Source organism: Perissodus microlepis, chromosome 1 (genome assembly GCF_051167445.1).
Source record: "Perissodus microlepis isolate ML-2025 ecotype Zambia chromosome 1, ASM5116744v1, whole genome shotgun sequence".
In the NCBI taxonomy this organism is placed as follows: Eukaryota; Metazoa; Chordata; class Actinopteri; order Cichliformes; family Cichlidae; genus Perissodus; species Perissodus microlepis.
The window spans coordinates 17,757,266-17,773,564 of NC_140461.1; the positions used below are offsets into that span (position 1 = coordinate 17,757,266).

Sequence of the window (16,299 nt, forward strand, 5' to 3'; positions counted from 1 at the left end):
TCTACCATCTCTGTGCTTCTCGCATTCATTAACCAACAACAGCATCAAGTTTCAATCATTTAAGAACCATTTAAGTAAAAGAAAAAACACATTCAAATTTGCATAGATCTTTATTTTTAGTAGAATCTATAATTGACATCAATTAAATAAAAAGGAGAAAACAAGAGCAAAAAAAATCCTTAAATTACAAGAAAATTACACTGCACCTTTCATATAGTACAAAAATAGGCCTTATTTTAGAGTTATGTCCCATGTAGGATATTCATTCTTGTACATTACCATAGGTCACACGTATCTGTAAGGTACTGTGTGCAGCCACAGGTCAGGAACCTCACGAAGAGGCGGGAGGAGGTCAACGGAGTCGACTGAGGCTGCTCCACTGACCGCTCCTCCATCACAAAGTGTTTCCTTTCTACTTTAACACGCGTGTGCACACACGGACGCACTCAGGTCTGATTCAGCCCTTAAGTTAATGGCGATGGGATACATTCTACCTCCTCCCTCCGCAGCTGCTGAACATACAAGGTGTCGTCGCAGATCGTCAAAAACGACAACAAAAAGAAAAAAAAAAGGCAGAGGTGACTGAATGGTTTCAATAAAAACACTCTGAACACAAGCGAAGGGTCGATGGACTGTGACAACCTGAAAGCAACACATATTCATACTAAACAGACAGCATTAAAATGATTGTCTTTGGTTATGCCAAAGATATTGCTCCTGTTAACTTCATCCGACTTCATATTAATCTCACGTTAGACTACATCCTAAAGCAGGACGGGAGCAACGTCGAGCTCCACACGACTTAAATCAGCGATGTAAAGACGAGCCTTCATGGCAGCAATGAGGGAGTCTTGTCTTTATAACCAGGGCAGATGTTTTGCGACATGCAGTGCTTTTTTTCCTTCTACATTTAAGAGCTCCACACGTTGGCGCTGCCAGTAAAGTGGTAGGGCTTTTTAGCTACGAGCTGCTTTCTGGCACTCGTCTTATTTTAGTGTGTGTTTTTTTTTTTTTTATCGTATTCTCACCGTTAAAAGAATCAGCTGGCTGCTGATGGTTTTCTGCAGCTCCGGCGCTTCGGAAGCAGAAGCTACTTAATTCTGCCTGCATTCAAGGATTTCCCAAGTTTAACACCCGATTGCACAGCGCTCTGAGATCATCTGATTAAAGTATTTTTTATTTTTACTTTTTTATTATTTTTAAGTTTTCAAGCTGCAGTGAATACAACATTAGCCAAGATGAATAAATCATTTCGTGTGCGCACTTGAGGGGCCACAGAAACCTGTCTGAACACCCCGCAGTGTTGGATTTTTAAGAAGAAAAAACAAAAAACAAAACCACTCTTCCTGGAAGCAATAAAAGTCCAAAGGAAAATGCACAGTGCATAATCTTGACTAGACCAGGAATCAATTAGCCCACAGTAATTGGAACGCATTGGTTGAATCCCATGTTATACTTCTTCAAAAGATGCATCCAGAGTTTAAGAAAAACGGTTTATGGAAGCAATTTTGTTTCTGCATTAGCCCATTATCTGTTGTTTACACACTTCGCAGCATGCTGGGAAGTCAATAAGATTTGGTGGCTCAAGTCTGAAGCTGGAGTTATTACATTTTTAAATTAGCACCCTCCTCAAAGTGGAACTAATCAAAGCCTAAATGGCAGTAGGCACTAATGTACAACCCACAGACCCCTGCAGAACAAGCCTGCCACATTAGCTTTGTTCCTTTTGGGGGCATTTTCTCCAAATCCTCATTTTCAGTTTGGCTTCTGATCCAGAAGCGGCCACAGTAAGCCAAATGTGTTACACCTGCACCAGCCATTCGAGATGAATTACGCTTCCTGGCTGAGCGCTGTGTTTGAAAGCATGCATACCAATCTTCCTCCATTCTTTTCAAGAGGATTTTTGGCAGGTATAGGTAATCAAAATCTTTATTCTTTTGCCTTTGGAGAATTTCTTTTTTCCAAATAAGACTTGATTTCTAAATCTGCAATTTAAATGATCTGCATACAGTGAATAACATTTTCTGTGGAGGCCTTTCTAGTGAGGCGGTTAAATTAAAAGTTAGAATCCATTTGTTTGTGTGCTTCTGCACCTTGCCCCCCTCCCACCCCAAAAGAAAACAAACAAACAAAGGAATTGATTGTCAGTGACAGAAACTTAAAAAGAATAAAATAAGGTCTGAAACCCCAGGAGGAGATGCCTGGGTAAAGATGAAGAAAACAAACACCCCCAGCAATCTCAGGTTGATTTAGCACTTAAATGCTGGCCAACAAGATGTAAGAGCAATTGTCCTACCCAGCCTCTGAGTAAGAGGCTTTAACACCCAGGTGTGTCTGCACATGAATGCTGATCCTAAAGGCAATAAATTTTTAGGACAGATAGGAGTTCCAGGGGAGTAAAATTTACACAGCAGCTTTACAGTTTCTGAATTGCAATTGTTTGTTTCTCCTCTAAAACATAAATGTGACATACAAACCTACAGTCCTTAAAAAAAAAAAAAAATTAAATTACCATTTCCCAGAAGCGATTTCATATCTAACCTACATATAATCTGACCTCTATGATCATTTATCAGCTCCTCAAAACGGCGTACGAAACCTTGCTGAATGATATGAGAGGTAGATAAAAGGACGAGCAGCTGCAGTCGCCAATGCATGTCATCACCATGACAACCTCTCTCAGCAAGCTCCACTGATTTTGAAAATCATAATGTCAACATAACAAAAAAAGATCACTGGAATCAAAATGGCTACACTGGATTAAATAATGAGATGCAAATTTCAGATGATGACCAGCCAGGGAGGGAGGGAAGAAGGAGGAGGAGGAGGAGGAGGAGGAGGAAGAAGAAGAAAAAAACCTTAAAGCAATTTTCCCTAAAGGAATGAATAAAATCTCTCAGAATAAATAGTTTGCTACAGTATTATTCAGAATATAATTAATTGGCAAGTACACTAAAGACATCATCTGAAATTCAGATTAGATGCAGACTGGAGGGTAAGTGCCGAGATGCTGATGAGATGTGGAGTCTCGCTGCAGGATTTTTAAACAATATCTGAAATTTGAAGAAGAAAGCAGAGACTGGAAGGATGGAGGGAGGAAATCTTCACTTCAGAGGGCAGATAAACATTCCTGAACCTCATATGCAATAAACTAACACTCACTCGCACTCTCCCACACGCAAAGCAACTTTCACTCGTTCAGATATGCGGTGTGTTTGTAGTGCTGATGTGATGAGAGGAGAGCCGGTATATTGTTACAGCTCTGTCGAGAAATCAGTCACAAGTCAGTCAACACCTTCCAGCTGCTTTGAGAAGCTTTTGCGCTCAAGTCACACATTGTTTTGGGTTCTCTAAGCAGCCCTGCATCTTCTCCCACAGCCCCAGGATGTAAGCACTTCAGACACAGAAATTAAATATCCCTGGCAGGGATTATGCCTCAGGGTTGATTGAATAGCCTGCAAGTGTGTGTGTGTGTTTTGTTTTCTTATAATTTCCTTTTTTGTTTTGATACCCTTCCATGTGATGGTTGGGGGAGGTTACGAGCACAGGAGAATTTATAGCTTCCAAAACAGGAATAAGTTCAGCTGGAATCCCAAAAGGCTGAAGGAGGCTTTGCTCGCTGAATGACTCACAGTTTGTTCTTTCAGAGCTGGGAGAAACCTTTTCACATAACAGGAACAATAACTGTACTGGCTTAAAAGTGACTGCATGAAATAAGAATTGTATCTTCAGTAGATACTGCAATTGTCCTGTCATAGAGAGAGACACTGCAGAGATGGCATATCCTGAAAGGTCTGCTTTGTACGTCTGACTGCTGATGGATTATAAACCATTGAAGTCTGGATATTTTCTCATCAACTGCTACGCTTTAGATTTGTTTGATCTTGAAAATGCACTTTAAAAATGTAAATAACTAGAGAGCATTGTATTTGTCAACAGATTATAGACAGCGAGGTCATTAAATGACACTTCAGAGAGAATAAATATTTTCAAATTGGATTTCATGGTTCATAATACAATTTTTGGCCATCACGTTTTAGTTAAAGCACTAAATATGACAGGACCCGCTTAAGCTTCTCTGCACTGTTCACTGTTCATTAGATTTACACGCTCACATTCACACAATGATTTAGAGATGCACACGCATACATGCACAGACACACACATACACGCAATCTCATCTGGCTACTGCACTGAGACTAAACGACAGTGGGAGGAGAAAAAAAGAGGAAGAAAGCAAATAATAATCATTTGTTTACTGTAACAAAAAGGAGCTGGAGGGGAAAATGGACTCTGCACAGACAGACACTGTTAGTGATTGAGGGCAAGGGGAGGGAGAGAGCCAGTTTAATAGAAAAGCGCCCAAGTGTGAACAGAGCAAAGCTCAGGCCATCCCGAGCTCTGAGAGACAACAGCTTCACATCAGGTCTCCCACAGCACAGCGGAGCGACCAGATCCCGAAACAGAACTCAGATGAGAATCCGATAGGACAGAAAAAGAAAATGAACTGGAGATTAAACCAGAAAAAGACTGTGAGAGGAGACAGTCACCACAGCCCTGAATTATCAGACAAATGGTGGTGTGAGGATTTTAAAAGCAGGAGAGAGGGAGGGACGTGGAGGAGGCATTAAAGAGCACTTTGTGTTTTGATAAAGGCAGTCCTCTCATTTTGGACGTCAAACTCTTCGTTTTCCGAGTCTGTATTTACCCCTTCCTCCCCCCACACTGTTGGGATGCCACGGTACGACACCACCCTATTTCCGCCGAGACTGAAGGTGCCCCCGAGACCACCGCCAGCCTCCAGAGAGGGCAACTTGATGAGTGCGCCGGAGCGCAGCTGCAGCATCAGGAAGATGCCAGCGAAGGTGGCGATGATGGCCATGCAGCTGAGCACAGCAATGGTTATGGGGAGCCGGGAGCCTGACTCTAGCTGCGATCTCTGGTTACCTGGCCCTACCATGAAGCTATCAGGGGACTCGCGCATGTACTGGTTAAGATGCAGGCAGGTGCCAGAGTTGGGATCCAGGGAGCTGTGCGGGGGGCAGGACAGACAGGACCGAGGGCTGAGGCTGCTGCAGGTCAGGCAGGGCTGTGGGCAGGGCAGGCAGGCTGGGACGGAAGCTGGTTCCATAAAGTTTCCCACTGTGTAGTTGAGAGGCTGGGAGCCCACCGAGAAGCCTGCTGGACATTCTTTCACACAGCCCTGCTGAAAGAGGTAGTAGCCTGCATTGCACTCTGTAACACATAGAGAAATAGAAATGAACCTCTGCACCTTTCAGCTCTTCATATGAGTCACACAACCAAAAAACAGAACCAGGATTTGTGCCCTGTGAAAGCACAGAGAGCACATTTAACAAGGCTGTGCCTGCCCTCTCTGTTTCAAGGTAATTTTTTGTTTTGCTCTTACACTTTTACTTTTACTAGAGCTGCTTTCACTTACTAAATCTTTACATGTCTATGCTGAGTGCAGCACGCTTAAACAAGACACATTTCCATAGGCACCAAGTTCAGATGCAGACCATCGCCTGTAGTGACAATTAACAGACAGCGGTGAGGGTAATAGAGCTGAAAACAGGAGACCCAACAGAAGGAGGAAATTTTCGCTTCCTGCTGCATCTTGTCAGCTTGTTCAAAAACAGAATTATAGTTTTGAGCCCTGAGACATAGCACACCCAGTGCCATATGACACATGGATATGACAACACATGATAATCGCATACATGATAACTACATCGCACTCACCCTGTTTATAAGCATGCAAGTACCACTGAAAGCCTGTAGGGGTCAGACTGGCACTGTTTCAGGAAACATGTACTTCACACTGCCTTGGTGCTCAGTGGCATGTTTAGACCTTGCCTATAGCACTAGTTGGACTCGGCAGAACACAGCAGAAGGATTACTTTTATTTTAAATGAGATTATTAAAAAGAGACGTGGAGTAAACGTAAGTCTGAGCAGAAACCAGCTCTTATATTAAATTTTATGCAAATAATAAGGCTACACAATGGAGTTGTGCATGGACAAGTTTGCATAGAAATACAGACAAAAGGCAAATGGATGCAGCCGAGATCATATGTCATGAACGGGCTACTTCAAGTGTAACACCTTAACATACCACTACACTTCTCCTCTACTGTGGCTGAAAGGACCTGTGAGGAGCAAAGCAGAGACAACAGTCTTACCAATGCATATCTGCCTCAGATCCAACGTCTTGCAGCTGTCATTGCCAGGCTGAGACTTTTCAGAGGAGCTGGAAGTTGTTGAGCCGGTGCCATACAGCACCAGGATGAACTGGGTCAGAGTGCCTGGGTGGAGAGACAGATGAAAAACTAAAATTAACTGTGGGGGGGTGAAAAAAGTAGGCCTGTCAAGCCCAGCAAGGCTCCAGCACTCCCTTGGGTGGTTTTTGTAAATGTATCCTCATCTCCTATTAGACTCTTGGATTTTCTGCATAAAGTGACAGAAAATGACTCCTTGATATGGGCTGCAAATTTAAAGACAGCATGATTTCACTCTGTGCCTAACAAGTTGTAAAGAGCACATCTCTCAAAAATCACTGAAGTGTGGGGGCTCATGAGAGGTTCCACTTTAGTAAATCACTCCTTACTGAGGAGGGAGGCGTGAGACTTGAATCTAGATCTTTTTTTCTAAAGTATTTTGGCTGAATATGGTGCCGTGGGTGGACCTGCTTTGTGTGATGATCCACGGCCAACCATAAACACTGAAGAATTTGTCATCCTTCCTGCAATAAGGAAAAAAGTCTGCACAGCCATACAGTCAACTAGTATAAAAATAGCAACAACACTTTGGACACAGAAGCCACTTGATCTCTAATCTCTTGGCACTGACCCTTCAACCCTTGAGCTGAACTGCAGGCCCAACAGATTAAAAGTTACATTAAATAACACTCAAGTAATGTCATTCAGGGTCATTCTGGTGACCTAGTGGTGACCTCGCTTAGGTTTAAGACTGTTGAAAACATTCAATGTGGACTCTGAGGATATTCGATCAGCATTTTCCAGATAAAGAGGGAAGATAAACTGATACTAAATTAGATAAAGCCTGGAAGCGATCAATCATTGCACAATGATCAGTCGCAACATTTAAACCAGGAGAAGCAATTATCGTAATACAATATAATGTTCTGCTGGATGTTACTTTGGCACATATCACACACCCATGATTGCTGCATACCAAGTTTACCCAACCTTTAGAGCACCATCCCCAACAGCATGTGAGGGGGAGGACGACAATGTGCCCTACTGATAAAATTTAAAAGCCCAGGAAGAGCTTGGAAAATGTCAAAGAGCACAAGGTGTTGACCTGGCTTCCAACAATCTTGGACCTCAGTTTTAATTAAGCAATTTTAAAATTTAGAAGGAATAAAATCAGTTCATGATGGGACTAAACTGCAACCTACAGGACCGTCACTGTGAAGCCAGACACAACAGGAAGGCCCCAGAAGTGCCCTGTCCATGCCCCGATGAGTCTGAGCAGTTGGATGGCACAAGGAGAGCTATTATTTACCAGGTGGTTGAAACGATGTGGGTAACTGGTGTATATTATCTTTATGTAATAACAAAACTGCTTTACCATAGTCACTGGCACCCGCCACATTCTCAATTTCAAGCATCCACGCCCCAGTAGGGTCCTCATCCCAAGAGTGGGTGGTCATGAAAGCCCAGTCATTAAACCCCTCTGATGAGTAGTCATGAGGCCTGCAGGAAAACAAGCGGGAGTGTAAGGAAGTATTTTGTGATTACCAGCACGCACTGTAGATCACCATGTTTGTGTAGTTGTGCATTTTTTACCTGGGGTGGAGCAGTGTGGAGCGTGTGCCAGCAGGACTAATGAGGTGGATTGCCAGGTTTCCCCTCCGGTTGTAGGACAGAGTGAGCCGGGCCTGGACGTGCTCTAATGAGGTCACATGACTGTCTGTCCCCATGCAGCCGTCCACACTCTTGTTAATATATAAATGGCTGCCAATGTTCCTGTTAACCGACAGATTAAGTCAGTGATGGACATTACTTACGGATTGTGTGTCAGTGGAATTATTAGTGGCTTATTACTAAGTGTACCACATTTTGCTCTTGGACACTGAAAGCCAACAAAAGGTGATTCGTTTCAAGCCTTGAACAGGATTAGTGTCTCGACCTGTAGCACCCCTATCCTCTGTGGAAGTAAACACACCTCTTTTTTCCTCCCCCCACTCCAAAATCCGCTTAGGAGATTATACGCATCCACAACAGTTCAGAGGAGGAGGAAGGTGCAGGGTTTTAGTGGCACAGATGTGCCCAAATTATAGACAAGATGATCATTAAACTGCATCCAGACGGAGTCCCTTCAGGTTTAGGATGAGTCACATTTTTCAGGATGCACTGAAAGGGCAGCATACAGTAAACACCTTTGACCTTTAAAGCAGCCTCACATGGGAAAAGTCATGTAAAAGGTTAATTTTCTGCACTATTCAGATGCCAATGAGTCATATAGTGACTGCCCATGATAATATTATAATGCAAATTGACAGCCACGCAGCATTTAAGCATGCTTGCAAAACGTATTTCATGGTTTCTCGAGGTGGGGACAGAAAATCTTAGAGAAATGGAAATTTATACCGAGAGCTGTTGAGGTTGATTTATCATTGGCAGTTGACTGCTGCAGCACAAGCGACTGTGATTTAGGGTCTGGAAGCAGCTAAATTTGTGGCAGTACTGGAAACACTGAATCTGCTTTTACAAGCACACTCAGACAAAAATAAATAATTAAAAAAAAAAAGAAAAAAGAAGAAGAATAAAAAGCTGCAAACCTAACCATCAATCTGCCATTTAGTGTGAAAGCTCAACAAGTAAATGAGAAGCTACACCTTACTCTCCCTTTCCCTTTTTATCAAGAGCTAGTAAAATAAAAATCAGGTTGTTCTTACTTCATATGTTGTCTGATTCCAATTTGTCATAATAACTGTTACATAAATCCTTACTTTTTTGCACGTTGGTTTTTCCTTCAACATGCCAGCTGATTTCGGGTCATTTTTCTTTTCCTCTCCTTATATAGCTCAGCCACACTAAAGTAAAAATAGGATAATATTGTTCTTGTGATTAGGGAAAAAAAAAAAATCAAAATATGGGGAAGCCATAGAGACAGATTGCTGGTTGCCCAGCCTGCGTATAGTATAGTTCGGACCAACTGCAATCACTTTCAGACAGGCTGGCAAAGGTCTGCAAATATTTGCAGTGTAATTTATAAATGCAAATTAAATTCATCACAGTCAGTCAATGAATCTGACTCAATGTGCACCAATGAGCACAACTCATCCTAGAGCGCTCTCCTTAGAACAGGGAACTCAACTCATCTGGTCGTCAGCTGCTTGTATTCTGGGTATATTGCTATGAACAGTACGGTTGTTTCTATTTTAAGCCTAAGGTTATGGCTGGACTCTGAATGCAAGTAGTTAATATGAATTTCTGTCTATGCAGACAAAAGCAGATTTGCAATCTCACTAATTTATCACAGCAAATCACAAACAGACTGCATGCAAGTTCCAGTTCGTCTCCATTCAACTGCTAACTGATAGAAGACCGACACAATCTTATTGCAGTTTTATCATCGTTTTGATGCATCAAGATTGCTTTACAGGTGGCAACTGACTGAGTGGTCAAAGACGTGATCTAAGCAACAATCCTAAAGGCATTGAGACTGCACATTTATTGCACATGGTTGCAATTATTTGGCCACGCCATGTTTTCAACCACTTATCCCAAGTCTGTCTGTAGCATTAAACCACCTTTGGAAACATTTTGTTTACAATTTAATTGGCTGTCTTTTTAAGTGCGTAAAGTGGGTTACGCAAAAAGACCTAAAAGTCAACCAATCAACATGTTGTGCATAATCAAAACTATCCCTCCAGCACAGATGTGTTCATTTCAATTCGTTGTGCATAAAGCTTTTGAACAAACACCACATGTGTAAGCCAAACTTGAAGCATTCCCATGCCTTTGGCAAAATCTAGGAAAAACAAAAAGGGATGTTTCCAAATCATAAATCACTTTTTAAAAACTATGCGAGAGCTTTTAACTGATGCCATACAGTTTTTGTTTGCAAAAGATTTTGCAGACCTGGTAGTAATTTGCATCAACTTTGGTGTGAAGGAAATGGGCACACATTGATCACATTCAGTGTTCTTACAGTACATTGACACACATTTGCAACAAAGCCTGCCTCATTCAGTCAGGCATACAGGAGCTTTTCTGTCTGCTCGTGTCACTCAAAGCCTAATTCCCCATCTCACGGCTACAAAAGTAAATGGCCTAATGTTACTGTAATTATGGTTATAATAATTCACTTTGGTCTTTAAATATAATAATTGTGCAGTATTGTTGGACTTAATAATATAAATGTGTTCCAGCTTTTTTGTGCATGTAAAAGGTCTGCATAGTTACACAGCCCTCCCAAAGAGAAAACATTGCTTCTGAACCACTGGCTGGTTTTTCTTCAGGAATCTACATCAGTCAAGTCTTTTAAGTAACTCCAACTCTAAAATATCTCAGTCGTGGTATCTATGGAGCTCAGGACAAGGCAGAGGAGTGTTATTTTGATAGAAAAGTCCTCAAAAATGTGTTTGAGCACTGCAGAGCTATAACTTTGCCTTGATGAACTATGCTGAAATGTTTAAATGGCCAATCAGAAATTGAACCGATTTGAAACAAGGACGAGGTGCGAGTTACTGTGTTTTCATGGTATCATATTCACCATGCTGGCTTTTTTAAAGCCAGTGTTTCCCTAACAGTACACATGTGAACTAGTAACTCAGGTTATTCCTAAAAATGTTAAAACATCATGTTTTGTCTAATGGTAAATGGTCTGTATTTGTATAGCGCTTTACTTGGTCCTAAGTAAACACTACACAATCATCCACCCATTCACACACTGGTGATGGCAAGCTACAGTGTAGCCACAGCCGCCCTGGGGCACACTGACAGAGGCAAGGCTGCCGGACACTGGCGCCACCGGGCCCTCTGACCACCACCAGTAGGCAATGGGTGAAGTGTCTTGCCCAAGGACACAACGACTGAGACTGTCGGAGCCGGGGCTCGAACCGGCAACCTTCCGATTACAAGACGAACGCCCAACTCTTGAGCCACGATCGCCCCATGCAGGAGTCTCTCCTTGAGCCAGGTCTACTTACAGTTCGAATTCATACAGCTAAACTCTTGTTTATACTTCCTAGCTATAATCCTAAAATAACAAACTCACAGGACAGGAGTTAATGGATATAACCACTCAGTCCCATTTGTTCACCCAGTTGACCAATCAGAGCAATTTAAGCTTAGTTAGATTGGGGCCTTTTTAAAAAAAAATTAAAACAAAAAACCCACAGACCCATTTTTACAAGCCCTCTTTAAATGACTGTGACACCGTTACAGTTTAGACGGTAGACAAAATTCAAACAGTTTCAGACAAAGACACAGAGATATTCACTGCATCATGATAGCACAAGGCAATCACACGGGACAGCTGTCTGCACAGACAGAAAAATCAGCCTCACCCAGATTTAACTATGTGTGCCTCACATTACTGTAACTCCACAACCATTTTGGGTTACAGAGAAAATTCAAATGGGTTCTGAAAGATGAGAATTATTTTGTAATTTTACAGCCAAAATTACAAAATCTGTCCAAGCGGCCTGTTTGATACTCGGGTGATAAAGGGTTCAAATGGAGCGTCTGTTGAGTGTATTCTGGTGTAATATACACCGTGTCAGGAAACTGATGTGTTACTGAATATAAAAGCATGTAAAAGTATGCTAGCAGAACACAAAATAAAATTATGAGCCGGTAAATGAGCATAATATGGGCTCAGTAAGCATGCGGTCATGACTCTGTCAGAGGTAATGAGTGAAAGTAACTGACAGTGAGAAAGATACTGAAACCCTGCCTGCTCACTTATTACAAGACAGTCTTGATAAATACGTCAGCTAAACACCTAAAATGTAAATTGAATAACCTGCCTTGACTGCTGTTCCCAGACGCTCAAACCATTTGCTCTGAGCGTCTCATAGCTCCAGTAAAAGAGAGGAACCTCAAAGCCAGCAAGGGAAGTGACAGGCAGCGCATAATGAAGAGGCGATGTCTGACTGGATTTAGACTGAGACACCAGCAAGAGGAGGAATAAAATGGCTAGGAAGAAATATATAGTCTCAACAGCGAGAGGTACACATGAATTGACAAACTATTATCTTTCTTTTAAGTGTTTTGTCTCAAGTTTGAGTCTCGCGCACACAAAATGACAGGCATTTCAACAGGCGCCCAAAGCCAACATGATGAAGACACGATGTGTTGCTGCGCCAAAGCTTGACAGCTCAGTCTCAAGTCACAAGCATCTCCAAAACCTTTGTTTTGTAATGAGTTACCAATTTAATGTTGATTTCTGTTTTCATTACTCTTTTAACTTACCATTTCTGAAAAATGTAGGCTTCTTATCATAGTATTTAACGAATGTTTGAAGTCAAAGAACAAAGCGGCTAGAAATAAACAAGCTGTCTTTGATGGATATTTGGCGCATTCTCTTTTAATGTAGCATTCACTGCTGTTATTGCTCTACCCCTCTTTTTCCTCTGCTTTTAACATTTACCTCTTCAAACTTTATCTATTAAAATAGTGTTCATAATTGCATAGATGATTACAAATAATTAGAATATTTAGTAATTAGTATAACTGGGGCTGGGGTTTTTTTGGTCCATAATATGGGTCAAGCTTCAAAAACACTGAAGCATCAATTTGCTCTAATCCAATGAGATAATTTCCTCCAGAGACACATATGACTTAGTTTAATAACTAGGCTGCGTGGGTTTTAGTCAAAGCAATTTAAACAAATAAGTTGTTTTTAGAAAATTGACAGCTGTAACGTGTGCAGACTACAGTGGCCATGGGAGACCAACACATTGCGTCTCACGAAAACACATGCGAATAAACAAAACAACCAAATTAAGAAAACACAATTCAATCAAAAACCACGGTGCTGAAGATACAACATAAGCGAATTCAAGAACGTGCTGCAAGTATCCCAGACTACATGATTCCAGGAGACACGTGAACCGAGCTGGGACACACTGCAGTTTTTCATTGTTTTGTGACGTGTCTGAGACTCAATATTAATTAAAACCTAAGCAAACTCACACAGGCTGCTTGTGCTCAGTGTATTCTATTTGTTTGTACTGTGAGAATCTCCTGAAATTGTGTTCTTAAATGCAAACATATCTATAATTTCTGTTGTGTTTATGTACACGTGTTTGTGTGTCTGTTGCAGTGTGTTGCCCCTCTTTGCGTCACCTTAACAGTTTCTTGTGATCAGGGTGCTGAGATAAACCGAGCTGCGGTATTAATGAGCCTCCGGTGTACTAACCTTGGCTCGCTGACCATGGTGATGACGCATTTTCGTTGTGGTCCCACATTGGTCCATGTTTTTGCCATGGACACAATACCACCGGCATCAAGTAGACCATATCCGTACGAGTGGCTGACTGTAGAAAGCAAGAGGAAACGTTAGCCGGCATCCTGGCTCTCCCAGCTGGTGTGCATTTCAACCTCTGTCCAGTTAAATCTGGTTTATGTGATGCACACTAATAATGAGCCTGGCAGGCATCTGCAAACTGCAGAGGGTTGATGAAAACTTGAAAGGAGCTGCTGTACCTTTGCGCCCGACTCCATTGGTTCTCCAGTCATTGGTGAGCAGGTGGGCAGGTTGAGAAGTTCGTACAACCAGATGTTGCATGTCCCTCCAGGTCAGGTTTTTACTGGAACACGTGTATGTGCAAGCACACGCAGACACACACACAGAAAGAGACAGACAGCACACAAACCGCGACACATATGGTAAGTTTGGCTTAAAATTCAAGTTGAGCCACTGAAACTACATCATCCTATAGTCTTAAGCTGCTGATGGACAGGTGATTGAATTCAGAATACAGCGATTTAGCAGTCACATTCTTTCTTGGCTTGCATAAAATCTTAAGTCGACACGTATTTCAAGTCCTCTTCTGCCCTTTGCGAGACATTTTCCAAAGCATCATTAATCTTTATGCAGGCAAGCAAGTTGGTATTTACCAAACGCAAAAAGGGCTTACATGAAGTCACAACTGGCCTCTCTGTTGTGATTAAATGCGTACAGGCTTTTTAGTCTTATTGTGGATTTGGAGAAGATGAGGCTTTTTAGATAATAACTTTGCTGACTCACTTTGTCATCAAATTCATTCCTAATTGCAGTCTTTTTCCATCACCTCACTCTGTTTTGCCACAAGACTAATTACTCGTTTTCGGCGCTCTTCTGACGTCCGTGTTTGTCTCTCCATTAGTGCTGCGTGACTAGATAAGAATGATTAGCGCTCACATCCAAATGGTGTTGTTTGTAAGTGCACAGTTGAAATCTGTGGCAGAGGGGTTAAAAAGTAATTCATAAAATGAGATAATCACGCAGAACTAATGCATAAACATTCAGCACCAGCAGTAAAAGCTTAATTTAATAGAAGAATTTAAAAAAAAAAAAAACGTTTAAAAACTTGGCCTGGAAAAATTCGTGCAACACACACGCAAAAAAGGCAATAAATATTTTACTTTTTGGAAAAATTGCAGGCGGTTTTGTTGTTTTTTTTAAAAATTGAGTTTGCTGTTGGGAAACATTAGAAAGAGATAACAGTGGAGCATTTCTACAAACTACTCTGGCATTCTGAAAACTTCAATATCTGAGTTTGGAAAGAAACTGTTGCAATCTCTAACGAGCGTGTGCCATTTGTGGTGCCATTTTTTCCCCTCCCCAAAAACAAAAGCCAGCAGATATTAAACGCTAGAATAAGGCTGTACAGCTGAAAAGAATAGCAAGGACTAGTCGGACTCAGAAAAATGATGGCGATAAGCACTTACTTGGCCTCAAGGGCAAGAGCGATGATCCCAGCAGCCAGAGGAGCAGAGGCAGAGGTGCCTGTGTGAGAGTCCGTGCATTTTGATTTGAGATCTGTAGTCACCTAAGCAAGATGAACACAGTGAATTTAAGTATCACAGCATTCCTCCTCCTTTTTCCTCACGTTTCCATTTTGTTCTCATAAACTCGTATTTCACTTGGCGCTGCTAGAAGGAAAACAGCTAATGCAATTTTCTAACTGTGCTCCATCCTCAGTGTCTATTTTTATCATGTAATTCTACGTAGCTCATCACTTGACAATGAAGGTATTCAAATCTCAGCTGTATTTTTAAATTCACAAGATATTTCACTCTCTTGTAACCCGATAAATTGGAATTTGCTTCCCTCGAATGAGTAAAAACCTTTATCCTCCATCACTTCTTCACTTATTATCTCATGTATTTGCTAGGGAGAGAGAAATCATCTAATGGGTAGAGCAGAAAAATAAAACCAGAGAAACCATATAAGCTTATGTTTTGCTTCTTTTGAACAAGTCTTGTTTTTACTGGACTGCTCTAGCAGAGATCATTTCAATGACCCCCAGCACTCTGCTGTAGTTGTACTGGGCAGCTCCCAGGTGAGAATTTTCTGCAGCTACATGAATACAAAGAATTGTGGTGTATTTGTCCTCAGGAAAAAAAAAATCTGCTGGAAGATAAAGGTTACAAAACACTGCCTGGTGATAAGACCCCAAGTCACCCATTGTATAATTCTGGAGGTGAAATCAATCAGTGCTACTGAATGAAGCTGATACAAAAGCAGCTTGGATCACAAACTGCTGACCAGTGCAGAGCATACAGAAACTGATCTTTTAACAGACTGAGGGAATAATAAAGGCAGCACGGTGGCACGGTGGTTAGCACTGCCACCAGAAGGTCCTGAGTTCAATTCCACCATCAGGCCGGGGTCTTTCTGTGTGGAGTTTGCAATGTTCTCCCCGTGTTTGCGTGGGTTCCCTCCGGGTACTCCGGCTTCCTCCCACCGTCCAAAGACATGCAGCTTGTGGGGATAGGTTAATTGGATAATCCAAATTGCCACTAGGTGTGAATGTGTGAATGAATGTGAGTGCGAATGGTTGTCTGTCCCTGTGTGTTGGCCCTGCGACAGACTGGCGACCTGTCCAGGGTGTACCCCGCCTCTCGCCCTATGACAGCTGGGATAGGCTCCAGCGCCCCCCGCGACCCTGAAAAGGATAAGCGGAAGTGAATGGATGGATGGATGGATGGATGGAGGGAATAATAAATGCACTGCAAGAATGACTTTAATGGTCATTATGCATTCAGGAGCCTTAGGTTCACATATAACTCACTTTAATTTGAAAGCGACAGATGGAATACATGTGATTTAAAGA

General features: G+C 41.9%; 1 protein-coding gene across 4 annotated transcripts in view; it reads right to left on the reverse strand.

Annotated features, from left to right (window-relative positions):
* Window positions 1-91: 91 nt before the first annotated feature.
* The window catches only part of furina (furin (paired basic amino acid cleaving enzyme) a), an 82,606-nt gene continuing 66,398 nt past the window's right edge, over window positions 92-16,299 (reverse strand). For all 4 annotated transcript variants that reach the window (XM_084932634.1, XM_084932655.1, XM_084932642.1 and 1 more), the window contains exons 10-16: window positions 14,912-15,012; window positions 13,685-13,788; window positions 13,398-13,515; window positions 7,811-7,990; window positions 7,593-7,717; window positions 6,182-6,304; window positions 92-5,235 (exon numbers count right to left, since the gene is read on the reverse strand). In XM_084932634.1, coding sequence (XP_084788760.1) covers window positions 4,628-5,235; window positions 6,182-6,304; window positions 7,593-7,717; window positions 7,811-7,990; window positions 13,398-13,515; window positions 13,685-13,788; window positions 14,912-15,012 — 1,359 coding nt within the window. In that variant the 3' untranslated portion in view covers window positions 92-4,627. The remainder of the gene's footprint in view (window positions 5,236-6,181; window positions 6,305-7,592; window positions 7,718-7,810; window positions 7,991-13,397; window positions 13,516-13,684; window positions 13,789-14,911; window positions 15,013-16,299) is intronic.